At 44.5% G+C, this 27609-nt stretch overlaps 1 protein-coding gene across 2 annotated transcripts in view; it reads right to left on the bottom strand.

Moving 5' to 3' along the window:
• Nucleotides 1-27609, bottom strand: part of PLPP1 (phospholipid phosphatase 1) — a 125835-nt gene that overhangs the window by 1371 nt on the left and 96855 nt on the right. For both annotated transcript variants that reach the window (XM_074995568.1, XM_074995567.1), the window contains exon 5: nucleotides 3601-3777. In XM_074995568.1, the coding sequence (XP_074851669.1) occupies nucleotides 3601-3777 (177 nt within the window). The remainder of the gene's footprint in view (nucleotides 1-3600; nucleotides 3778-27609) is intronic.

Raw genomic sequence — 27609 nt, 5'->3', positions numbered from 1 at the left:
AGATACTTCTATGGCTTAATTCAGTTCTCCATTCTAGACTTATGCCTTTTAGGAGTCTGATTTGCCTCACAAACTCCCAAGTTTTCCCTCATTTAAACTATTTGCTTTCAAAAAAATCAGACAAAAATATAGAAGTATTGCAACACCATTACTGAAAGTGATTTTTACCATAGAAGTATAAAATCTCAATTGGAATTTAAATTAACACTTACATTTCAATGTACATATGTAGTGTAGTATAAAAGTCATTGAGAATTAAAGATGTTAGACAAAAATCTGTCATGGACAGGTCATGAGTAGTGACCAAATAGTCAAACCATGACCTGTCTTACTAAAAACATCCCTGTCAAAATGGGGAGTAAAGTGAGTCCAGCACCCTGTCGCAGCAGAGAGCTACTGCCCCCAACTGAGGGGGCAGAAGTAACCCCTGCTTGCAGGGCTAGAAGCTGGAGCACAATCTCCTGCCACCTACAATGACTAGGAACCACCAGGGACAAGGGGTTGTCAAGAAGGGAGGTTTTGGGCAACAGACCCACATCTACACAGCTTGTTTTATGGCAACTGAATTCTCTGCTGTGCCAGTGATTGAGTATGCAAATGAGGCATGCTATCAGTAAATGAGTACCTTCATTTGCATGACCCTGCTAGCAGCAGCACACCATGCGTACATAGACTGGAAGGTGGCCATCTGCCCACCAGCAGACTGCTTCAAGCATCAATTTTTATGATCTTGCCCCTCTGCCATTCACATGTGGCTCTTATCACATCACTTTTCTGTGGTCTCTTCCCCTCATTCCATTTCCCCTCAGTTCTTCCCTCTCCAAGATGGACTGATTTTAAAAAAAAAAATCAAGCTGGAAAATAGATAATCTTTTGTTTACATTTGTACATAATTTTCATAAAGAAAAGATGATCACTGGCTGCTAAACCATCATACCTTAACATTCATTTCAGAGCTTTAGATTTTACATGTTAGAAAATGGTCAGTATCTTATGGCTTGACAAGTCATTTAAAAAACAGAGTTAAGCAACATATTACTGGTAGTTGTGGACTAAACTATATTTCTAGTCACCATATCCAAGATTTTAGAACTGGTTGGTCTCATTCTGTCCAATTTACAAGTGAAAATGAAGCATAAAAGGAAAGTGAGACTGAGCGTAAACTCTAAATAAACTGAAGAGACGGTATCCTCCAACCCTACAGAAGAGGCTACTGCTATGGAAAAGCGAGTTTAGTGCTCCAACATACTGCTTCTACAGGATTAGCTCGTGCCCTCTAGCAATTGGGTGGTTGGACTTGATTCAAATCACCACATGTAATGGTTGAATTTGTTTTCCATTTAATGCTACATTACAATAAATTTAGGCCTCAACATAAAATTGTCAATTTAAAACAAAAAGCTATCCACTCTGCCCTCTTCCCTTGACAATTTCCTACCTAGCACAAGCCGTCTGCTCTGACAGCTGCCTTATCCTGACAACTACTCCTACAAAATTCTACTCCTTCACACTGGCCATCTTCTTAGTAACATGTACGTACGTCTCCTATTTTACTGAATCCCCTGTCCTCAATCCCAGCCAGTTTCACCACCACCTTTGACTCACTCCTCAAACTTCCCCCCAAAGGCTATGTCTACACTAGCCAAAAAGCTTCGAAATGGCCATTTGCATGGCCATTTTGAAGTTTACTAATGAAGCGCTGAAATACATATTCAGCACCTCACTAGTAGGCGGGCGGCTGCGGCACTTTGAAATTGACACAGCTCACCACTGCGCAGCTCATGCAGACGGGGCTTCTTTTCGAAAAGACCCCAGCTACTTTGAAGTACCCTTATTCCTATGTGCTCATAAGTAAGGGGACTTCGAAGTAGCCAGGGTCCTTTCGAAAAGCAGCCCTGTCTGGATGAGCCGCGCAGCAGCAAGCTGCGTCAATTTCGAAGTGCCGCGGCCACCCGCATGCTAATGCACTGAATATGTATTTTAGCACTTGATTAGTAAACTTCAAAATGGCCATTTCAAAGTTTTTGGCTAGTGTAGACACAGCCAAAGTGTTTTTACAGATTTCTTCCCTGAGAGCTATTAAACAATATCTGCCTTCCTGCTCTCTCTCAACCCCTTCACTTGCCCTAAATGACCCCATCTCATATCTTGCTCACTTTTGTGCCCCTCATCCTTTCCCTTACTTAGAGCATATCTTCTTTGGCTCCCCCCCCGCCCCATCACAATATAAACCTGCTTTAGTCTGTTGGATCTTAAACTGAGTCATATTCCATCCTCATCATCGACCCATCAGCTGCCTTTGATGTTGACTCCTCTTGTCCTTTCTCGGCTTCCATGGATGTCCTTTGTCCTCTGACCTCTCAATTGCTCTTTCATTTGTGTGTCCATCGGGGACCCTCCTCATTCTCCCTATCCTGACCCCCACCCCCAAAACTTTGTGGCTGCAATTACCCACAAGTATGTGGAAAAGGGGACCAAGGACATTTGACAGACACCAATTCAGCTACCCTCTCCATACTGCTAACTCAGCTCAGCTCTACCTCTTTTTCAGGCATGCCTTCTATCCATACTAAAATCAGTTCCTTTCTAACACCTTCCACATGTTGAGCTATCAGCACAAGATCAGCATGGCCAATAGGTTTCAATGTCCTCTGCTGCTCTTCCCTCCTCACCCAAGCATAAGATACCCCCACTGTCCTGTCACTCAAGCTCATAACCAGGGTATCCCCTTCAATTCAAACCTCTCCAGGTCCCAACACGAAGTCTTGCAGATTTTCTTCTGCATAATCCCTAACATAATGGCATTTCCTAAACTTCCATGCAGCTATGACTCATCTTGCGTCACTTACCAGAACGTCCTTTTCTTCTGGTCTTGACAAACATACTTCCTCCACACCAAATTCAGGAGGCTGTTGCAAAAAGTTTTCCTAATCTCTTGCTTTAACCTTGTCACCACGATGTACTTCATGTAACCAGTACTTGTCCTATTTTCAAAGCCCTTCATTGCCTCTCTCCTCCACTGTCATTCACTACTGAGGTGACAGTTCTTGCCTATGATCTACCCACAAAGCCATTTTTCATTGCCCACGTAGATTTTTAAACAGGCACCTTCATGCTTTCTCCTCTGCTTCCCCTCATATTTGAGAGGTGCTCCTTGGCAGGAAAGTCCACAGAGCTACCTCATCTGCCTTCAAATTCATCATTAAACCTACAAAACCAACAGTTAAAGTGCTGCTGTGCTGAGCCCACCATTTATCCTGCTGGTCAGAATGCCCATGGTTTCCTTGTATGCCCCAGGTCTGTATCCATCTTAGACCAAAAAGACTGTTTCTGCCCCAAAGAGCCTACAGCTCTGTTTGTACAATGCCTAACATAGTTGGGTTCCCAGTCCACGACTTGGGCTTCTGCATTCTAGAGTGGTAATCATGAGACTAAGCATTTCTTCTATTCCTCACTCTACTGCTCCTGCATTTGAGAGCACTGGGGAGGTGTGTACACTTTGCCCTGAATGGAACCAGTGCTTGCCCTCCCCCCCATGGCATAAAATCTGCTCTTTAAAATTCCTTCAATTCTGTCTCAGTTAACTATTTATGGACTTACGATGAGCACAGCTACCACTGCTCCCTGAAGGAGTCCAGTCAACACATCGCTCCAGTGATGTTTGTAATCAGAAACACGAGAGAGACCCACGTAGATAGATGAGGCAATCAGAGCAAATTGTGCTGTGGGACGTACGAGTCTTGCCCAGTCTCCTTTCATTCTGGCCTGAAGGTAAAGCTGAAAGACAGAAGAGGTTGTTATCAAACACCTCCAAAGCAGTTTTCACCTAGAACTATGGCCTCAGGTTACTCAAGTTTAGTCAGTTACATGATTCAGTACTCACACCTCAGATGTATAATATGCATGTTAAGAGTCTGAAAACAATAGTTCTGGAATATCAAATCCAATCTATATTTCTCTAATGTAAATACCCACAACTCAGTATGAATGCAGAGATTTCACTGTTTATTCGATGTTTTGTACAGTATGCTACTCCCCACCCTTGGTTTGTAATGTTGTTTAAAAGGAGGAATGTCAAATCAGTGCTAATGCACTAAGGGCTACATTATTTCAGACCCATAAAGCCCTGGTGCCAGACTATGGCCATTTAAGGAGTGGAACAAATATTGCAGCCAGCAGTGGAGATCAGATCAATCTCTCTTTCTACTCATTAAAGCTAGCCAGCTCTTTGTTCATTGCTCAGCCAGCTTTTTGAAATCCTGTATGTTATATCTGGCAGCATTTTAACACTTTAAAAATACTTCTCAGTCTACACAGAAAGCAAAGACAACACAAGTATAGAATACATCAGTTACACAATAACCGTAAAAGTGTACAGATCTTTAATTGTCCACACACAGTTGCAATAACTCTGGTGCTAAATACAGCTTACCACTTAGGCCATGTCTACACTTAAACTTCCAGCAGCACAGCTCTACCAATATATCCATAAGAACCCTGGTGTAACTCCCCCTGTTTTCTGCTTACCTTTTGGTGAAGTGGCTGTCTCACTGTGCTTAAAAAAACAAAACAAAACATACATTCCCCAACCACCAAGGCCACCCTGTGATGATAAATAAATGCACATGAAGAGTGATGCAAGCCAAAGCCAAGACCCAGCAGCAGAACTAAATGCATTTTAACCTGTGTTGGCTTCAAGTTATTGCCTTGGAATAGCTGATGTTTTACAAGACTGTGGCAATTCCTAAGGGAAGATGGTCACCAGATTTTTACTGAAGTTTATTGTGCACAGATGTGGCCTGGACTATTTTAAACATATCACACTTTATATCAGCCTGTCCTTCCACCACAGCTTACATGCTCCCACCTGCAAACCTCCTTCAGAGTACAAAACACAGATCACAAGATCCTCTGTGTTACCCTAGCTTCCCCATAAAACTCCCAAAAGGCACTGCTTTTGTCTATCATGCTCCATTGTCTTCAGTACTGAGAGAGTAGACACTGGATCCTCCAACTGAAAGGAGTTTCCCCCCCTCAGTCCAGTCGACCTACAATATCCTGGATGCACCTAAGATAGCTTGTGATGGATGTAAGCAAGAAGATGACATGTTATAAGGGTTAGTAACAAATATACACTACAAGACATTAACTGTTAGTTATTTTTATCCTATTTTAAGCAGCTCTCTTATTTTACCCCAACTGTTCAGTACCTTGTGTTTTAATAGTCACAAGAATGTAAAGAGCCTCTTGCAAACGCAACAAATCTAAATGTTTTACAGTATATTTATATGAGGGCAGTTTTTGCATTGGTTCATGCTACAACTTGAACACTTTCTGCTACCGAACAGCCACCACTTGGGATCTCAGCAATAAGTCGGACAGATTGCAACACTGGAAACCCTTTTATTCACAGACAAGTATTATCCCCTAGTATCTACAAAAGCTGTACATGAAAAAGTACGCCTGGGATGGGTGTTCAGTGTCTCAAAACTAGCTCAGCAGCATTGGTCAACAGTTTAAACCTTGGTGTGACACTTGTGTTCATTGCACTTCAGATTCTGGACAGCAAGGTTAACGCCCGTGTAGCTCAGCAGATAAGTGCTACCACAATACGCAAACAAGCTATGGTCAATGCTTCCACAGCCAACTTCAAAAACCATGTGCATCTTTTAGAGCCATTATGTTTGGGTAACCACATGTACAGTGTGCACACTGTACATTCAAAGGCTCTACTTTCCAAAGTTAAATATTTGGGGAATGTCCCATTGGTTTTTCAAAGTAACTATTACATCATCTTGGCATTTGCAGACTGCTATAAAGTGTCAAAAGATCACCCCTGTACAGAACCATCTCCCTTTCCACCTCCCCCTCTGCCCTCACCCCAGGGCAGAGATGGGATGAAAACAGTCCCAGAAGCAGCAGCTGTATGCTAAGTTTAATCAGTGTACTTTTGTAAATGCCAGACAGGCCCTCTTAGGACACAGCTTATTCTGCACATTGGATTCAAAATGTGCCTTCATTTCAACAGACAGGATGCCGTTATTTTGCTACTGTGTTTATTAAACTGCCAGACAGTATGGTTTAGAGCTTTTCACCCATAGCCTACTATATGACTGTGGTCTGCATCTTCAGTCAGGGCCATAGTTTATGTTACCTCAGCTTACACACTAGAATAGATTCAGGGATCCTCCATGGACCACCAGTGGGCCATACAGCACATGAGGGTCTGCAGGGAGTTTGGTAATCATTGCGTGCTTGCTTTCCTTTCCCCCCAGTGGCTCAACTCTCCTGCAGATGGCTACCTATACTTGAATACTACTTTTCTACGCAAGTTGAGGTGGTTGGCAAAAGGATATTCTACCATCATGAATGGGAGGGGAAGCAGTCTATGTGAGCATGAATGGGACAGAGTTTCCCTCGAAGATGTGCTCTATACTAGACAAATGTTTTGAGAGATTTTGGTGTTGATTAATCAACCTGACAAGAGCCTACAGAAAGCTGAACCAACCGTCAAATACTGTCTTTGAGCTTTCCTGAAGCAGAACGTTGTCCCAAAGCAAAACACTGTCCCTTTTCTGTGCAACAGACAGCTGGCAAACGGTAAGTCTGGGTTTTCTGTTCAAACAGACTTCACTTCCACATTAAGTAATCTCTAGCTGTAGCAATTCAAGATTTGGAGTGTCCTATTATGTGCACAAGGCATACAGCTGAAAGCAAGAGAGAGAGTGCACGCGCGCACGACAGTTATTTAAAAACCCATTCTAGAGTCTTTCTGAAAAGTGACAAGCAAGTGCAAGAGATGCTGGAGTTCTTGCTCTTGTGTCAGCCAAAAGTGAGAGAGCTCCACATTTGTCTAAACCCAGGTTCACAACCCAGGAAGGAGAGAGGAGTCATCCCACACAATTTCTTGTCAGCCCCTGTTCTGGAGTGACTATCTGCTGCAGTAATTACTTTCAAAAAAGAAACAGCTGCTGCTGTACATCACAAATGCATTTTTGCTATTACGCGCTTGTGATGGTTCTTTTTCATAAGCCAGCTGCTGCAGTGGGAAATGCCATGTTATTTTTATAATGCTGCTTCTAAGTGAATTTATGCTAAACAGCCGTAGCTAGGAGTGTGGAGGCAGGGGTTTGCCTTCTAATCAATCGCTTTTAAAAATTGAATTGAACTGAACAGCAGGAGAAAGACCTGAACTGACAAAAAAGATGAACAGCATTGCTATAGTGCAATAAAAGCACACAAACATTAAGGAATACATCTTTTCCCCTACAGTGCCATAAATACATAGATCTATAAGCCAGTCCCACATGAACTGCATATTCTTGTCAGCATGCATGGGGTGAATTCTATTACATTCAGAGTTACAGTAACAGACTATATATACATTAAAAATACAGGCTCGACGTGTGAAGTGCCTCTGTACGTGCAGATGACACGTTCCCTTTTGATTTATTTAGGGATATATGTTGCTCCTATTTGAAGTTACTGGTAAAACAGCCTTCAAATGGTAACAGGATTGAATCCAGCCCCCTTTGCTGTGTTTTCATTAAAAAGTGAAGCGAAAAAAAGTTTCCTGCATAATTGGAAACAGACTGAAGTTCAGAGTTAAACATTCTATCACTGAAACTTTGGAACTTGTCAGAAAACCTCACACAGTGCTACTGCAGCAGTATGTTAGATCAACAGAATTTACCCTGTGGTTTATTACGAAGCGGTCATTGTATCTGTGAGATTAAATGTAAAAGAAAAAACATTAACGCCTGAGTACATGAAGACATTCAGATGTCTCACATGGTTCCACAAATGGCTTGTGTAGGTGTTCATTTGTTCATCCTCCCTCTTGCTGTCTTCTGTCCCTGTATAAACAGTCATTATTAAGTTACCTTGGAAATAGTAAGCACCATTAACAGTGGTCTGCTCCCCCCCAGTGCTTTTAATTTGCCAGACTGAGACACAGACGTATTTGATAGAAAAAGTTTTCTGAGTATGATTAAAGAACGTTTAGCAATTTTTCACTTAATGCTCAACCTATAATGAAAATATGAGCTCTATACCACACACATCCTAAATACAAGTTTCTTCCTAGTCTATGGTCAAATACTCTATTTCTAAAAATACAACATAGGAGCTGAAAAACAGCCAGTCTGAGGTTTTTGAAAGAAGCCACAGACACAAAATGGAAAGGTTTTTGCAACTAGAGAATTATTCGCTCTTGTTTTAAAGTGTCCCTCCACCTTAAGGGGGGTGGCTTTAAAAATATTAGGTATTTATTAAGTTATTTTAAGATGTAGTGACTTCTGTTTCCCAGAGAGCAAAAAATGCTGAGATGGAATTCTGTAGTTCTACATGAAGTTCAGAAATCCTTTGAGAAAAATACTTTTCAAAAAAAAAAAAAAAGACTGAAGTCTTCTCATTGCAGGACACAAGTACAATTACTTCAGATAACCAAAAAAGGAAGAAAAATATAACTGTAGTTTGCTATACAAATGTGCCTTAAAATCATTACCTATGTAACTCTCCCAGCTGTCTTACACCCCTAGCCCTTAGGACACAATATTCTTTCTTGGCCACTTTAGGCTGACCCTAAATCCAACAAAACAAAACAGAAATGCAGCCTTTAAAGGTGAACAAAATATTTTGTTGGTCTTTAAAGTGCTACACTTCGCTGCTTTGTTTTGTTGGAATACAGACTAACACGGCTACCACTTTGCTACTATTCTGTTAAATCTAGGTCATGTATTTAAAGCTCAGTTATACTACTTCATGCCTCTACTGTACTCGCCAAATCCTCTGCAAAAGTTAGAGAGTCTGCAAACTAGAACTGATACTCTGCGACTGAACACAGCTTTGAAACAAAACTTAAGTCACACGCCACACATTCCACCTGTCAAGCATTCAGTTATTTCTGATGTCAGTCTTCAAGATGCTTGCAGTTTCCATACAAATTTATTTCACACTAAAGAGAAAATCTGGGAAGTGAATCTCCCCATTTCCCAAAACAGCGCTGATTTAAGAAACAACCTGTTTGTCTTTTTCTCTATGAAGCTCATCCAGTCAATACCACTGCACACAATTACTTGCTGCTATAGTATTTCCTCTCGTTCAACTTAAGCGGTCTCAACAATAGGGTTTCCACAGCTTCCTTCAGAATGTTGTTCCACGGCCATGTGTTCTATTACACATGCAACCCTTGTACCTCATCCCCAGACGGTTGCTTTCAATAGTTAACCCACATTTTTCCCTATTTCAGCCCCTTACTCCTAGTTCTAGCCATAACTAGGCTTCTGTAGTTTATGGTAACACCCGGCAGACAAGAGGACTCCCCAAGAGCTGGAGGATCTGAAGCATCATGTTTGAACGTGCCTCTATACACAACCGAGTATAAAGACGGGAAAGCACAAAGACAGGGGAGGCATATTTCTCTGTACTGTACTGAATGGGACACCTAGCAGAATTAACTCAGATTCAGCAAGTTCAACTGTCATCAATCATACAAACATTCCAATTAACATCGAGATGAGCAAGCCCCTGTGGAAAAGCAGCACTGTGTACTTACATTCTTTTTATTTACATTAAGGCTTTGGAGTTCACTGAGGAAGGGGTCGGTTTCCCACACACAAGCACATACAGGGAGGGGTCACTCACACTCCCATATACCTCTATCACTTGGGGAGCTGACTAACCAACCCACTCCTCCCTGCCCAGCCCTCTCTACCCTCCCTGCCAGGATGGACCCACTGCTCTGGACATCTGGCACTGCATCTTCCCAAGCCAATATGTGCAGGGGGCACACAGGGTCACAAGTGTCCTCCCCAGATTTCTGCCAGTGCACACACTGGAACAAGGCCAGCAGTGCTCTTGCTACTGTGCGGGAGGGAAGGCAGAGGAGATGCTTCTAGTTGCAGGGTTGGAGGAGTGGGGGCATGGGATAGAATGACCTGGCCCAGCTTTTTACAGACCACTTCTCTTTCCCTGCTTCAGACACATGGGGGAGAGCACGAAAGCTGCTTGTTCCTCCCAGCCCATGCAGGCTGGAAAGGCAGCTAACACCTCCAGGCTGCTGCTGGCCCAGACACAACCCAGTTACTTCCTGTCTGCCAGGCACACCTGAAGTAGAATGCATTGGACAGTCAGGTTTGCTAGGCACTGATGCAGGGGCTTCAGTGAACACAGCCAGAGAAGTGTCTCAGAAGAGGAGGGTGGCTAAGCAGTAGAGCAGACCTGCACTCCCTGACAGCAGGGCCCAGGGTAGGGATGGGGGAGATGCTTGGGCTAAGCCCCCGCACAGGGGGGCTGCTTAGGAACAGGCTGCAAATGGCTTCCCTTCCTGTCCATCTCACCATGCCAATGCTTAGCTGAAGGGCTGAGAGGCTTCCCCATGCCACTGCTGTATGGGGCTTTGGCACATGCAAGGCTTAGCCCCTCCTGGCTAGCACCCTAGGCCAGGGGGTCCTGGGCTTTGCTGGAGCACCAGCCTAGCCAGAGATGGTGGGAGAAGGAAGGTGCCTGTTGGTGAGCAGAGCATGCCAACCAAGGGCTGGTTCTCCACATAGCACTGCATGTGGGACACCCTGCCTGGAGATATGAAGAGCAGACAGGATGGCAAGGGGGAAAGGACAGTGCGAAAGGGAGCCTATAAAGGGCTGATGCTTGGCCAGTAGAAGCAAATGGTGCAGCCCAGTTATTGTATGTAAATATTGACAGACTAAGCCTACAACTCTTTATACAAAGAAAAAAACTTATTTGGGTATTAGAGCTGTATGGCTTTCTTAACCTCAGTGGTGATATTGGGCCTTGAGTTCTGTTTTAGTTTTGCAGCAAACCACACTGATGAGTGGAATTCAAAGCATTAATCTACTGAACGCACTCCTCCTCCCCACCCTCACCTTTCCATCCACCAAAACACACTCCAGTACTTAACTCAGAAAACTGGTTGTTTGCACTGATTTGCACCCATTTGTGTTGTGGCACCAAGCACCGATATAGTCTCAAGAAAAAAAATGAATAAGATAAATCTGAAAACTAAGAGCCTTCACCAGAAGAGATTGCTCAGGAAGGGCTACTGTCCCCACCCCAAGGAGCTGCCACAAAACAGTGGCCAGAAGGCTGTGCTGACACTGGCAGGCATTGGGTTAGGTATGAACCCATAGTTAGGGAGCGTTTTGTTTTTAAATAAAGAAATTTACCCCATCAAGCAGCCCATGGCAGGGAGGGATTCTGCCAACATGCCACCCAGGCTCACAAGGTAGTCCTCTCTGACAGTTTACAGCAGCTGCCCTGCAAAGGGGTAGGGTCCCAGCCCCACGAGCTCTCAAATCTTCTGCTCTCAGCTAGTATCCCTCAGTTGAGATACAACAGGCAAACAAACAGATTTATAGAAGGGAAGGGCGGGATTTCAGAAGCTAGCACTCTCTTCCTAGAGGTCCCCCTTCCCACTCAAGAGGAAAAGGCTCATCTTCCTCTTACCGAGACTGTGCAGAGGCTTCCAACAACCTGAGGCTGGTTGACACATGGATGCATGTGGGCAATCAACGAGTGACCAGCTCTCTGAAGTCTCCCAAGGAATGTAATGACAGGAGGTTGGAGGAAAACCACAAGTCTCAGTGTCTCAAGGGGACCCATGAAAGGCACATGGGTTGGCTACAAGCCTAATGCACCGTGTGGGAGTTTGGAGGCCTCAAAGTTCCAGCAGGTGAAGCTATCACAGGAGGCTGAACAGACTGTAGGGCTTTTGGAGGTGGAGGTCAGAGAGTGCTCCAGGCTGATCTGCAGAGCAGCAGGAAGCAAGCAAAGGGAGGGCGGAGGTTCCTTCATCTCTGCGCAACCCTCTCTGGTTCTGAGGATTTTCAAATCTTCTGCTGGCCACATTCCCTACCAACAGCCATTGGCGCACACCTTGGGAGGAGAGCTCCACTCCTGTGAGTATTAGGACAATAACAAAAGATGCCCATGCCTAGGCATTTCCAGGAACAAAGCTGCAATAGTAAGGGTCCACACAGATCTGCAAACAGGTCACACTCCTCCTTGCAGACCATAAGGTGTCTGTAGCCTAGAAATCTCATCATGGAGGTGGGTGGGAAAGCAAGCTTGTCTACATTTCAGTAGATCAACCCACTTTGGTTTTGTGCATCTGATAAAGACCTGTGAAATTGATTTGTCTGGAATCTGCAGTTGACCCCTGTAGTCCTCACTATCATGAGCGGGAGGTTGACAGTCCCATCAACCTTAGTGAATACAGTCACAAAAGTCAATTTCCGATACATAAGTCTCGCTATGGCAATTCTGAAGTAGACTTTCAGGTCTAGTGCAAACCTGGCCTAAGTTTAGGCAAAGGCTTAGATCTATTGAACAAAAAGGCATTTTGCTGAACTAAGGCTCCTACAGCTTACTGCAAACCCTGCTCTTCTGTGGAACCCTCAGACTGGAAAAAACAAAGGAACCTGTCTTAACAGCAAAAAAAATAGTCTTGGTTTTGAAAAGTTAGGACAGTAGACACATATCCACAGACTGAGTGCCCACTGCCTGGCACAAACCTTGGAAATAGAAAAGAAAAAATTTCAAGAAGCCCTACAAATTCAGAAGTAACGTTGCACTTCTCAGACAAAGTGCTGACTCAAAAACAGCCACAACTTTCATTCTGCCCTAGTAATAAAAAGGACAAGCAGCTTCTATAGCACATAATCCCCCCCGCAAAACCACCGCAGGTTAATGGCAAAGTTCTGTACTTTATAACTCAGGACAGCATGAAATTGTATGCCCCCATGTCGCATATGAGGACATAGACAAGAATCCTGAGCATATTCACAACAGACAACTTACCTACTAAAGCCTTAGCAGAAAACAATGTATACAGCTTACAGCTCTTTAAAGCTTCACAGGAAACAAGGGCAGAGTTAAAATTGTGACCAGTTTTGAGTAAACTGGTGCCCTGTTTGAAAACGTCAATCTGACAACTCTGGGTCTCCCGGTATTCTACATTATAAAAAAAGACCACACCCTCTTGAGTCCTGAAATGCTACATGCTTACAAAACTATCAAGTATCTGCAGCATTAGCTGCATCAATCATTTGCAGGGGATACAACTCTAACTTGCAAAACTTCGGTATTACTTTAACTCAGCTGTTGTCCTTACCTGGGAAATAGTCAGCCTCTCACATCAGAACAGTAACAGCAACGAAGGGTCCTGTGGCACCTTATAGACTAACAGAAAAGTTTTGAGCATGAGCTTTCGTGAGCACAGACTCACTTCATCAGATGCTGGTCTTGGAAATCTGATGAAATGAGTCTGTGCTCACGAAAGCTCATGCTCAAAACTTTTTGTTAATCTATAAGGTGCCACAGGACCCTTAGTTGCTGTTACAGATCCAGACTAAACACGGCTACCCCTCCGATATCAGAACAGTAGTAAGGCAGTGAGACCACATAAGTGAGAGAGAGACTCCAGATCAATTCTGTGTCAGCCAAAATATGCTGGAACATGCTTCAGTATTTCCCTCATTTTTATAAGGGTGTGAATCATACCATACAAGCCACTTCTGTTTAAGGCTACATCTACACTAATTTAATAAATTCAGTTTTTAGCCTTGTTCTTATGAATTCAAATTTAAGAGTCTACAAATCTTGTAGAAATTCACAGAATCATAGAATACTAGGGCTGGCTGCCCCAATGGCAGGACCAAGTACCGTCTAAACCATCCCTGATAGGCATCTATCTAACCTGTTCTTAAATATCTCCAGCAATGGAGATTCTACAGCCTCCCTAGGCAACTTATTCCAGTGTTTGACCACCCTGACAGGAACTTTTCCCCTCATGTCCAACCTAAACCACCCTTGCCGCAGTTTAAGCCCATTGCCTCTTGTTCTATCCTCAGAGGCCAAAAAGAACAAGTTTTCTCCCTCCTCCTCATGACACCCTTTTAGATACCTGAAAACCGCTATCATGTCTCCCCTCAATCTCCTCTTTTCCAAACTAAAAAAGCCCAATTCTTTCAGCCTTTCTTCATAGGTCCCATTCTCTAGACCTTTAATCATTCTTGTCGCTCTTTTCTGGACCCTCTCCAATTTCTCCACATCTTTCTTGAACTGCGGTGCCCGAACTGGACACAATACGCCAGCTGAGGCCTAACCAGCGCAGACTAGAGCGGAAGAATGACTTCTCATGTCTTGCTCACAACACACCTGGTAATGCATCCCAGAATCGTGGTTTGCTTTTTTTGCAACAGCATCACACTGTTGATTCATATTTAGCTTGTGGTCCACTATAACCCCTAGATCCCTTTCTGCTGTAGTCATTCCTAGACAGACAGTCTCTCCCCATTCTGTGTGTGTAAAACCGACTGTTCCTTCCCAAGTGGAGCGCTTTGCATTTGTCCTTAAGCTTCATCCTCTTTACCTCAGACCATTTCTTCAATTTTTCCAGATCATTTTGAATTATGACCCTATCCTCCAAAGCAGCTGCAACCCTTCCCAGCTTGGTATCATCCGCAAACTTAATAAGTGTACTTTCTATGCCAATATCTAAATAGTCGATGAAGATATTGAACAGAACCGGTCCTAACACAGACTCCTGCGGAACCCCATTTGACCCATCAGTTTTTCATGTCAAGTTTCTACATCCCCATTGCCCTATGCAAGTTCCACAATGTGAGCAGTGCATTGTGGGTACCTATCCCACAGTGCGATAGCCCTGGTTGCTTGTGGGTGTTGTGTTAGAATCCCAGAATGCAAGACACTGTTCCAGAATTCAGAGCATCCAGTAACAGAATTCAGCCCTCCCCCAAATCCATCCAGCTTCCCTGTACTGTGCATTCTCTGCAGACGTTGGCATAGCAACAGGCAGCTATGCTACCATCCTTGTCCACCCCTGCCCAGTTCTGTCAGCCACATGTCCGCTGCAGACATTGGTGTAGCGGCAGGCAGCTGCGCCTTCAGCCCTCCCTCAAACCCACCCAGCTTCCCTGTACTGTGCATCCTCTGCAAACATTGGCATAGTGGTGGGCAGCCATGCTATCAGTCCTGTCCACCCCCACCCAATTCCATAAACCACACGTCTGCACTTTTATATTTGTGGGCCTGGGCACTGCAGAACTCAAATGCTAATCCTAATTAAATCAAAAATACGCAGGCTTCCTGTGACCTTCTTCCTGAGCACCTGGATGGGGAACAGCGGAAAAGGAAGCAACCATACGTGGAGAGTCACTGTGTAGTTTTGTGGGATACATACGGGACACTTCTGGAGGCTAATAAATTTGAATTAAAGACATTGCGCTTCCACACTAGCCTTTATTCGAAATTTTTAATTCAAATTGACACTATACCCATCCCATAATATCAACATTTTGTTATCAGTATTAGGGCTCACTAATTTAAGCTGATGGTATTTACAGCAAAGACAGTGGACATTTTAATATTGAGCTAACTCCTTTAAATTAGATTTTTCTTTCACAAGGTAGACAGCTTGTTAGTGACAAGACTCACTTTAAAAGAAAAAAAGCACACGAACCACCACAAATAAAAAGGTTCTCTCTCTCACACACACACACACACACACACGCGCACGCGCATGTGCCGTAACACCCACCCCCATTCCTGAAGTCCAACTGAAAATGCTTAGAATTTTTTTTTCCCCAGCTGTCTGCATGAAGCAGAAATTGTTCTCTAACCAATACAACTGACTCAACTACTTGCGATGTTTGTACATTTTCTAAACAGGAAAACTGAACAATTTTCTTTTGTGGCTGAAGGAGAAACTCTTCTATTGTGTCCATCAGGTCACAAAGCCCTTGGACAGAGTGAGGAGAGCACTTCAAGCATTCCTTTCTTCAGAACACAGCATTTCACAAGATCCTACTACTGCTGATCACTATACTGCCAGAAAAAGTAAGTGAAGTTATCTGCAGGTAAGTCAGGACAGGTATAGAGCAGTAGCTGTTCAACTAACCTGGATCAGTGATTAACAGATCCCATGAAGATGGCAGTGGTTTAACCAACATAAGGATTCTAAATATCTATCAACTACCTTTCGGGGTACAAATGTCACAACGTAGTAACATAGCTCACTGGTGCTCCTGAACATGCTGTCACAGTCCACAGTGCTGACAATCATTGTTTTGTGCTGTCTGTACCAAGACCTGTCTTTCTATTCATTGCCGATGACCCCAGGTCCTCAAATACAGTGCAAACGTAGGGCCAGATTCTGGGCACTGGTTTCTTCCTTACTTAGCACAATTCAGGGGTGAGGTTGTGAAGTGGTAAGCCACTTGGCTGTACCTCTAAATCCCCCTCCTATCCACACACAGGTCTCACCAATTTTAATGAGTCTTTCAACCTGAGCTAGTGGCATGGCTAGGGGTGTGGGTTAGAATTTAGATTCTGCTTTCAGTCTGACTGGAACAGAGACAGCAAGGACACAGGCTTAAAAGAAAATCACTCGTGCTGACAGTCATCCATTGTCTACCCACCTTTACACTATCTACTCCAAAAAACAAAAACAAAAAACCGCACAATTCACATGGACTCTGCCACAGTTCCAATTCCCTGAGAAGTCCACATTACGCTCTGCTGCTGGCCAAGAAATTCCAGTTTGAGCTCAAGTCAAGAACTAGTACTGCTGGCTAGCCTAGAGTCACACAGCTCTGCCAATGAAACTCGGGCATCAATTCTGTCCCACAACCAACTGAGAAGAATCTGTGGTGACTGCTTTAGCAACATGTCCACCAAAAGAGTCCAAACTAAGTCTAGAACTAGATTTGATGTCTGGACTCCAGCATGTTGTGCCAAGTAGCCTCATTGCCTGGTGGGTATATGCATCTAGAAATGCCAGTTCTGAACAGCACAGTTCACTATAATAATACACAGGTTGCACCTCCCTCATTCAGCATGCTTGAAACCTGATGAGTCCCAGACCAGTGAATTTGCCAGAAGAGAGGAGGTCCAGAGCTTCTGCAACCAGACAGCCCCAGGCTCTGGGGCTGGTGCAGCTCCAGCCTCCCTCCACTTGGCAGCCCCTGGGAGCTTGGGCTGGGGCCAGAGCCCATGCGGCAGGCGGGGACTCTGGCTCCCAGTTGTCATAAGGGGCTCTGGATGCTGGCCCACTAGAGCTCCTGCACTGGCTGCTACTCTCTTGTCCGACAATACCCGTGGTCCTGCCAGATCATAGACTTTGCTGGATGATGGAGTACCGGATTTGAGAGGTGCAACCTGTAAAGGCTTTGGTTAAGGGGCAGGCAGCCTTTAAAAGAAGAAAACAGCAGTTACGGCTGCTGAGATATTCAGCTGATATGGGGCTTGAGATCCAATCTGAAAGAGATATTCCTTTTGATATGTGCCTACATTTTGGTGATGTATTAGCTTGTGATTACATGAATGATGGCAAAGGACTGCTCGCCCGTGGTACTCTAGAAAAGAAACAAATCATCATTATAGAACTTGAGTTTTTTCCCTCCTGGAAAAAACATTTTGAATAAATACAAATGCTAGAGAGCAAGAGGACAGCTGTGTTCACAGACATCAAGCCCAACTAACATGTCGAAGTAAATGTTTTCTTTTCCTGAGCAAGTAAACCTCAGCACAGCTGCCCAATTATATCCTATTAACCAGAAGTTAAACTCTTAAGGAGAACAGCATCAAGCTCACAAACAAACCTGTTCATTTTGAGTAGGTTAGATGGCAAGATAATCTCCTCAGGATATTTTTAAAGCTCTACGTAGGCACAAGATTTGTGCTTTTCACCAAGAATTTTAGGACCAGTGCTTGGTCCTGCTATGAGAGCAGACCACCACAATTGAGGATTTCTTGAGGTCCTGGTATTCTAAGATTATACCAAGAAGGATCGGGGGTGGGGGGGAAATCAAATTCACATCCCTTTAAGGGGGAAAATCACTGATGAAGTAGTAGTAGTGGTACTGCAGGGAAGGATCTGGAAGTTACAGTGGATCAGAAATTTAAATGAATCAGGAGTATGATGCAGTTGCAAAAAAGCTAAAACAGTCTGCAATGTATTAAAAATGAGTGTCAATTAACTGTCCCACTCTGATTAGCACTGGTGAAGCCTCAGCTTCACCCAATTGTGCCCAATTCTCAGGGCTACACTCTAGGAAAGATAACAGAGAAAGCTGTGCTAGCCTATATACTATCAAAACAAAAAAGCAGTTAAGTAGCACTTTAAAGACTAACAAAATAATGTTGGGTCTATCCCACAAAAGCTCACCTAATAAATTATCTGTCCCATGGGTTCCATCCCACAAAAACTCACCTAATAAATTATTTTGTTAGTCTTTAAAGTGCTACTTTACTTCTTTTTTCTAGGAAAGATGTGGATGAAGTGGAGAGAATCTAGAAGAGCAACAAAAAGTGAAAGTGTTTAGAAAACCTGACTTGTCAAGGAAAGGCTTAAAAAAAGCTTGTTCAGTCTTAAGAGGCTGATGATAGGGCTTGATATGAATTAGTAGTTCTCCATGTCCTCTGAAGAGCTGACAAGACATACTGGGCTTAATCTCCAGCAAGGGATATTTAGGCTAAATATTAAGGGGGAAAAATGTTATAGCTATAGGTATTTTAAATTCTGGAACCAACTTCTAAATGAAGTTGTGGAATCAGTCATTGGAGCTTTTCTAAGATAATGGTGGACCTAGATCAGTGTTTCTCAAAGTGAGCCATGGGCCCACTTCGGGAAAGCCTCTAGTGGGCCACACCACTTTGTTTACTTAAAAGGTCCATCGCTACAGAGCCTCACCACTTCCTTTGGCTCTGGTTTGCAGATTCTAGCTAAGAAGAGCACGGAAAGAGGTGGCCCAGGCCACACTGCTTCCAGACGTTTAAGTAAATGAAGTGGCACAGGCCCACTAGCAGCTTTTCCAAAGCTGGACCATGACCCACGTTGAGAAATATTGCTCTAGGTTTACTTGTTCCCGACATCCTCTCAAGGTCTTTTTCAGCCGTACCTGTCTAATTGTGTTGCTCTGAACTTGCATGTTGAATAGTCATGTAGTATAGTTTGGACAGTGTGCACAAATATACTGCAACTCAATTTTTCATAGTTGCTTTGTGGACTATATTCAAAGGGAGTGAGTGTATTTAGCCTCCTAAGCTGAATCTGCTAAGTAGTTCTGATGTTTTTTCCCACTGTGGTGCTTAATTACTTTAATGTAAAAAAAAAAAAAAAAAAGCTTCCAACTTCAAGACCACAGGAAAACAAAATGTTTGGTTTTGGGGGGCTTAATGACAGTACTGCTTGTCACACTATCCTCTAAGTATAGGAGCCTGCAGAGAGATTACACGAGTTTCCAAGGAACTGGAAAAACAAACATACAGGCGTGCACTATGCACAATGAAGGGGGCCCAAAAAGGAATCCAGTCTCAGGTTGTCAAGAATGACAAAAGCTTTGGTGTAGGGTGAGAAACAAAAGCAATACAGGTTCAACCTCCCTCAGCCAGCACCCTCAGCACGAGTGGTCCCAGTCTAGAGATTTTGCAAGACCAGGGTAGTCAATGCTGACCCCTAGTCCCTGCTGTCATCAACAGCTTCCTGACCCCTTGGCTCCACAGCAGGGTCCCAAGCCGCTGGCTCCCATCCTTAGCCATACTTCCCTACCCACACCTTCCTGCCCAGCCCTGGGGGTGAGCTGCCAAGAGCCACTGCTCCCCAGCCAGGGGCTTTGCCAACAACCCTGGCAGTGGTTTTCCAGGTCACCACTTCCTGCCCAGCCCCTCCAATGAGCTGCTGTGAGCCTGGGGGTTCAGTTTACCACCCAGGCTCCCTGGCTGCTGCTGGCCTCCTACCTGCTTGCCACCAGACCACCTGTGGCTTGCCTGCTCTGTTGTCCTACCACTGGTCTAGCTAGCCCCTCCTCCTCCCAGCCCTGGGACTCTCTGGTCTTGCAAGATTCCTTGTCCTGTCAGAGGTTGTCGGATTTCAGAGTTTCAAGCTGCACTTAGTAAACTAGAATACTAGAAATCAAAGTAATACTTGCCCCAAACAATACCTAGTGCCCCAGTCAGAGCCAACACCAGCCGCATATGACTTATGAACATGTAGAGCTTCCCACTACAGAACTGGCCACAGACAAAACTGTTTTATATTTTAAGCAATTCATAAACAGAGATAGAAAAGATCACAGTATTGCCCTCAACCTACTGAGGGTTTAAACTGTCACAAGTAAGCTTCCCTAGCACAGGCAATACCAGTTACCAACTTGGTTTTGCAATTCTGCTGCAAGTAACAAACTAGGGCAACTGTCCATAGGAGTTGGCAAACACTGCACCTCCACAGAAACGTATCACTTAAAATGAGGGGAAGCTAAGAGGTCTGGCTGGAAAGATTAAGGCGCTTGGTGAAATAGGGAAGAGGCAAAAATGGTTTATCACCTTTCCCCACAGCTACCAAACGCTTATTTCCCTCTGAAACACGCACCATCAAAGTAGCAGCTATTCAGTGGGCAGCATTTACTACATGCTATTTCCTAGGTTGCCTCCCCCAACACAGTAATACACAGCAGATTCCTCTGCTCCTTCAGGAGGAGGAGCTTTCAGAGTCTGGTTATGATTAACCCCGTGTAATGCCACATGTTAAAGCCTGTGTGCTGCTTGTGATTCGAATTGCAGCTGGAATGAATTGCACACAAGGAGAGGAAGCCAGCTTTAAAAGTTCAACAGGTTACTGAACAAAGGGTGATTAGGTCAAGGCCAGGGCCCCACCAGCTGCACTCTTCAGTACTGCCTGGGACAAGTTAGCAAATTCTTTTGTTCACATCACTGCCTCCTGAAACTATACTGGGCCACAACCGGCCACAAGAAAGAGGAGCAATGCAGCTCAATGAACCATGCAGCAAGTACGGGGACAGAAGCATAGTGATGCCATCTCCTTATGCTTCAGCTTCCAGTTAAGCCTCGACATCTGATTTGGTGAACATTAGAATTACCACAGTTTTGGCCACATATCTACCAACTACCAAATTTCACAGAAGGCCTGTCAGCTAGGCTAGGGGGAGAAGAATGAGAAGCTCCTTTCAGTCAGACCCCTCTTGAAGTCACATTTATGTACCACCACAATGTTCTTCCCTGTTAATTTGTTGCCTGTAGTCCCCACACCCACACACGCACACGATTAGGCACAAAAGGTGAAAATCTGAAGTGCCTCAGCAATAGTTTGATAATCTGTGATGCACAAGCAAATTGTAACATCTCAGTTGGCACGTAAGACCAGGGCCATTTCAAGATGTGTAATGCAGGTTGAACATCTCTAATCCGGAACTCTCTCATTCAGCAAACTCTAACCTGGCAGGACTTTAATTGGCCAGAAGACCACTTATGGGTGCAGCCAACTTTCCCACAATCCCATAAACTTGGTTTACAGCTACCAGTTCTGGCTCTCAGTATTCTGTGCTGTTATTTAGTTGTAATTTACCCCTAAATGTCTTCTAAGAGCCCAGTAAGCAGTGGAAGCGTTGGTAATGTTGTAGAAAACGTTGACCTCCTCTCGTCCAGCAAATTTTCCTCACCCGGCACTGGTCACGTCCCAAGGGTACTGGATGAGAGGGAGGTTCAACCTGTACTGCCCTATGGCAAGCAGAATGCCCAGCCTTTGCACTGTAACAGGTGTTATGGGGGCAGAAAGAATGGGTTTGCCTAAACTAGGGGCAACCCCTGGCCTGTAGCTAAGATCTGGACTCCGAAGCTTGGAGCTACCCTCCATGGCATCCAGAATGGCTGGAATTCCAGCCAGAGAAGCAGAGGGTGGTGCTTGGAAGCAGGAGTGCCGAACCATTTGTCTCCAGGGTTGAACAGGTTAAGTGCACATCCTATCACCCAGACCCTGCTCCCCTCCCACCGCCTTCCTGCACCCTCTCCCCTACTCCAACTCACCACTCCTACCCTGCTCCCTCCCTTTCTGACCCCACACCTCAAACCCCGCCACATCCTTTCTCCCACCTAGACCCATACCCCCAGACAACCGCAGCACCCCCTCTTCCAGACTCCCATCCCTGTGTCCCTCTTACACCCTCTTTCCAGCACCCCACTCTGCCCATCCTCCATCCCCACCACCATCCAAGCCCCACAGCTCTGGTCCCCCTACAGTCAGGGATCACATCAGAGAGGATTTTTTTTTTTTTTGGGGGGGGGGGGGAGGGGAGGGAGGAGGCACCTTTTTTGGCTTATGCCTGTGTGGCCCCCCCCAACTGATTTTTCTATGGGTCTCTGGCACTTGACCCAAGAATATTAAGAGAGGGAAGTCTAATGTGAAAATAACCCAGAAGGTATTTCTGCAATGTTAATATACTTGTATGAACTCCTAAAACCAAATATAACCTTTTAAACTGAAACTCTTCAAAACTGTACTTAAGCCTGTAAAACTAGAGTCTACTGTATCTTGATAAACTACTAGCATAATCTGGATGTTTTAATACTAGAACATTTATCCAGCATTGCTTGGGTCCTTCACTGAAATAAGTTTTGGTGTTCTTCATTTAAATTATTGTTCTGGGCTGAGAATCAGGGGTGCAATATACAGGCTGCCCTGGGGAGAGAGGACAACCCCAGCCGTCGTCTCACCACAGCAGCTTGGGGCCTGGTGAGAAGCGCCTGTCCATTGCTGCTGCAGATACTGCCAGTACAGTCAGGGGAAGGGTGCATGTCTCCCAGCTGGGGGACAGACAAATGCTCTGAAATACACAGTAGGTAGCTGTCCCTCTTTCCACCCCTGCCAGTGCAACCAGGCTATAACTGTTCTAGTCCCACTCGCTGGCCTCACTGTAGTCATTTTGCAATATATCTGTCCCGCCTACCAGATCTCTCCCTTTCCACTTTATGTGAAAAATTGAATCCCAGGCACATCCAAACCCTTACCTTGCTTTAAGTTAGAGGTGCACAAAGTGGGGGATGGGCCCCCTCAGGGTGGCATGGAATTCCATAGGTGGGATGCAGCACAATCTGCTGCTAGGCCTCAGGCTCATCTAGCTCATTGAAATATGTTACTCTTGTGTATTCACATTTATAAACTAATTAAAGTTTTTATGTTCTACATACAGCACACGCTCAAAATGCAGGATTTCGAGTGTGCTAACTTGCATTAACGCAAGTTAAGTGCAACTCAAAATCTGCACCCCCCCCCCCAGCCCATGTTCAACCCCTCCCAACTCCAACACACACCCCCACAGCCCAGCTCAACCCAACATCCACAGACCAGCTCCAGCCCAACCGCACCCCCGCAGCCCTAACCCTCCTAAGGCTTAACCCCACCCCCCACGGCCCCTGTTCCACTGCCAGGCTTAACCCTCCCCAGCTGTTTTACCTCCCCACCCAGGAACTACCTTCCAAAAGGAGCTCCAGGTGCTCCCGCTGCTTCTCTGGCTACAGAATGTGCATTCCACTGGGGAAACCGTCCCCCAACCCCCCGCCAACTTGAACACAACCCTGGCATAAATTGAGGGACTGCCACACTTATTTTCTCACATATGCTGAAAGGCTCCCCTGCCCCAACATATGAACATAACCAAAATTTCCATTAGCTTGGATTACATTAGACAGGTTGGTCAGGCCCTGCTAATTGCAGGGACAAAAATCAAGGACAAATGTAAAAAGTTTGCTCACCCCCTGCTTGAAGTTATGATGAGAGGAAGCTGCATACCAAATTTGGTTTTTCCTAGCTCTTACTGTTTATGAGTTCTTGAACAGACTCACTGACAAAGTGTCTAAAATATATAGTAGATTAGTAATGGCACAGTCAGTGTAATAAACAATTACATTAAAATAAACTCAAAGGTTACACATTACTTCAGCTCCCTTAAGATATAAAGAAATGGAGATGCAACATCCACAGGTACAAAAAATAGCCACTTGTAGCAAATGCCAATGCTATTATAGTGGGTCTCATGCTGTTCTTTTGTATGATAGGTCAGGGTGCCACCTCTTGCCCCAACAAGAGCTCCACTAGTGCCTGGGTTGTGGGGAGATGGGGAATGAGGAAGGAAACTGGGCCTGCCCTCTACTCCAAGTCCCAGCCAAGAGGTCCTATGGACAGTGGTTAAGTACCTGAGGCTGTGATTTTTTTCCCCTGGGCTAGTTCTTTCTCCGCCCTTTCAGCTTCTTGCCCACTCACCTCCTGGGCAAGGTTTCTTTCAGTCCTCGGGGCCTCCAGAGTCCCTCTCGTCACCAACAGCACACCTTCAAACAGGCCAGCTCTCCTCTTCTGACCCAAGCAGGGGTTTTATCGGGTCTCTGGCAGGGCTTTAACTGGCTCCAGGTGTTCTAATTAACCTCTTGTAGCCTCTCCTCAGTCCACAGGGACTCAGACTTTGATCATCCTCAGGGTTCATACCTCCCATTTATCACTCCCTGGCTGCACTACATGTCTCATACCAAAAAATGAATGAAATGTACCATCCAAGTGTGTTTTAAGACACCTCACACCCCCCCACCTGGTTTTTAAGTAGTACTCTACTTCACAGTGCTGTTGATACTTGGTAACCATTTCCTCTTGTAGACTTTAGCACTTAGGGCTACAAGTTGGTACATGTTTTACTTACATACTTCCACAATCACGTAACATTCAGCTATTTCACAGCTATCATACCTCCCACAATCAATGCACTGTTTCTTCAAACCATCAGGCGCATGCACCTAAGAATATGCACAGGTTGCTTATTTTTATCGCACAGACTGATCTAGTTCTCAATCTCTCATAAGAAAAAAACATACTTTTGCTGCTCATCTGATCCTGTGGGAGCTCATTCCATAATACATTCATGATTACACCATACAAATACAGGACTGCTCATCCTACCTGGACAGGTGAACAAAACCAAAGCCTCCTTCAACCTAAGCACGCTCACTCACCAAAATCTTGAGCAAAGATTGGCTTTCCAGAGGTCCCAGCAAGTCAACAGACCTAGCCTCTGATGGACCAAGTTGGCAGAGAGTGCCAACGCTAACCCAGTGCATTGTCTACTAGGTTCCATTTCTGAGTAGTCACAGCATGCACTCCAGTGGGAAGATCCATTACAGTATTCTCAAGGTGGCAAAAGGCATGGTTACCAAGAGTCAGGCTCCCACTCTAGTAAAAAAATAAATATACACGAATTCCTCACCAAGCACAGGACTGAAAAATATTCTTGGCCACAGCCACTTCTCAAGCATCTGGCACCTCATCCAACTTAACTGATGTGCACAGATAGAAATTCTGCTGATTTTTCCAGCATGGAGCAGAATATCTCAGCAAGCACTGCAGCTAAAGGCTTCTATTTTTAAAAAGTGTGTAAACAGAGACTAAGGCTGCAGCAGCGTGGAAGAGATGCTGGGATACCCTACCGCAGTGTACCACATGGATCTGCTTGCAATAGTTATCCATGTAGATTTTAAAAACCAAAAGCTCCATGTACTTCTGGACCACATCCCCTCCCCCCACCAATTCCTAATAAAGTAACACATTGTTCTGAAGCAGAGGTAAAAGTTATCAGATATGAAGACAGACATTTGGGGATGTGGTGTGCTCTTTGGTGGGTCACATCCAAGGTCTCAACACACCCCATATACACAGTCTCATGGGGGATCTGCAGTACTATAAATTTTTAGGACCATCTAATTTAAATTTTATGTACAACAGCAATGCACAAAAAACAAAAGTTTTGTACAAAGCACATACATACATCTCAATGCCACAACCTCACTATGGGAGCTGAGGAACCATATCACACAACAGGCCTTTCCCCTCCCTCTAGTTTACACGATAGTACACCTGAGTGAGCAAACCATATCAGAACTCAGTTCGGGATATGGTCTTGGTTAGGTCAGAGGAGGCGGCAATTCTAGCATCACCTCTTGCACAGCTTTCATATGAATGGGTTAGGCATAGACATTGTTAACTTCTGTTCATCCTTAGGCTTTACCAAATTCATGGCCATGGAAAGCTCATCAGGAGCCATGAAATCTGGACTCTTCCTCCCCACCCTCTAGTTAAATCTTTTGTCTTGTGTGTGTTTTTACTCCACACTATATGGATTTCATGGGGGAGACCAGTGTTTCTCAAGTGGGAGATCCTGACCCAAATGGTAATTGCAGAGGGTTTACAAGGTTATAAAGGGGGGGGGAGGGGGTTGCAGTATTGGTACCCTTACATCGGTGAGGTCTTCAGCACTGGGGAGCTGGAGAACAGCAGCTACTGGCCAGGTGCCCAGATCTGAAGGCAGCACCCCACCAACGGCAGTGCAGAAAGCTATTAACTCTCCCCCTACTCTCAGCACCTTTTTGGGGCAAGACTCCTGCAGTTACATCACTGAAACTGCACATTTCAATAGCAGGAATGAATTTTTAAGAAGTCTGCAAAATTGACCAAAATTAAGCTGCAAAATTGACCAAAATGGATCATGAATTTGGTATGGCTCTATTCATAGTACAGACCAGGTAGAATAGATGAAATATTTAGTGAGAGGAGGATCTAGTGACTCCACAGTCTTGAAACAGATTACTTCGTTCCACTGTCAGAAGGATGTTCTTGACCCAAATTACTCAAGTTCCAAGAATAAAGAAGTGAGCCTATACTACTGAGAGAGTTAGACTTGGTCCTGCTGTGAAGCAAAAAAAGTAACTGAACCTATGTTGCTGTAAGCTAGTATATGGAGGAAGCTGTCACTTTGCTGGACTTGAACATTTAAAAAAAAAAACAAAAAAACAACACACACACACACACCACCCCCCCCCCGCCACTTCAACCCACTATTGGATTTAAAACAGCGAAAAGTAGCCTGCACATATAGGCAAACAGTGACAGGGTACATGGGGCGAGAGGTGTAAAAGAAGGCACAAAAGCGGGGGGCGGGGAGAAGAATGACAGTCTTCCTCCATAAACCAGTTCTGACCTCGATGCTGGCACTGTGTGTCTGTAGAGTGGGACCTTTTAATGCATTAAGCTTTAAAACTGCCCAGAAAGCCATGCTATAGATGCATTTTGAAAACTTGCTCTGTGACTCATTGAAAAGCTTGCTTTTTTTTAAAACACAAAAACAAAAAACAAAGATTTAAAAAAATACATCTCAAGCAGTGCCATAACTAGCTAATTTTGCGCCTGAGGCAAGAATATAAAAGTCCACCCCCTCATATAATTAAAGAAATCATCTGCAAGCATTTGGAAGGTGGTAAGGTGATAGGGAACAGCCAGCATGGTTTTGTTAAAAACAGATCGTGTCAAACCAATCTAATAGCTTTCTTTGATAGAATAACGAGCCTTGTGGATAAGGGAGAAGCGGTGGATGTGGTATACCTAGACTTCAGTAAAGCATTTGACACGGTCTCACATAATATACTTATCAATAAACTACACAAATACAACTTAGATGGGGCTACTATAAGGTGGGTGAACAACTGGCTGGATAACCGTACCCAGAGACTAGTTATTAATGGTTTTCAATCCTGCTGGAAAAGAATAACTAGTGGGGTTCCGCAGGGGTCTGTTTTAGGACCGGTTCTGTTCAATATCTTCATTAACGATTTAGATATTGACATAGAAAGTACACTTATTAAGTTTGCAGATGATACCAAGCTGGGAGGGGTTGCAACTTCTTTGGAGGATAGGGTCATAATTCAAAAGCATCTGGATAAACTGGAGAAATGGGCTGAGGT

Source organism: Carettochelys insculpta, chromosome 5, assembly GCF_033958435.1.
Source record: "Carettochelys insculpta isolate YL-2023 chromosome 5, ASM3395843v1, whole genome shotgun sequence".
NCBI lineage: Eukaryota > Metazoa > Chordata > Testudines > Carettochelyidae > Carettochelys > Carettochelys insculpta.
The sequence above is the reverse complement of the archived record's forward strand: the minus strand, read 5'-3'. Positions and strand labels throughout refer to the sequence as shown.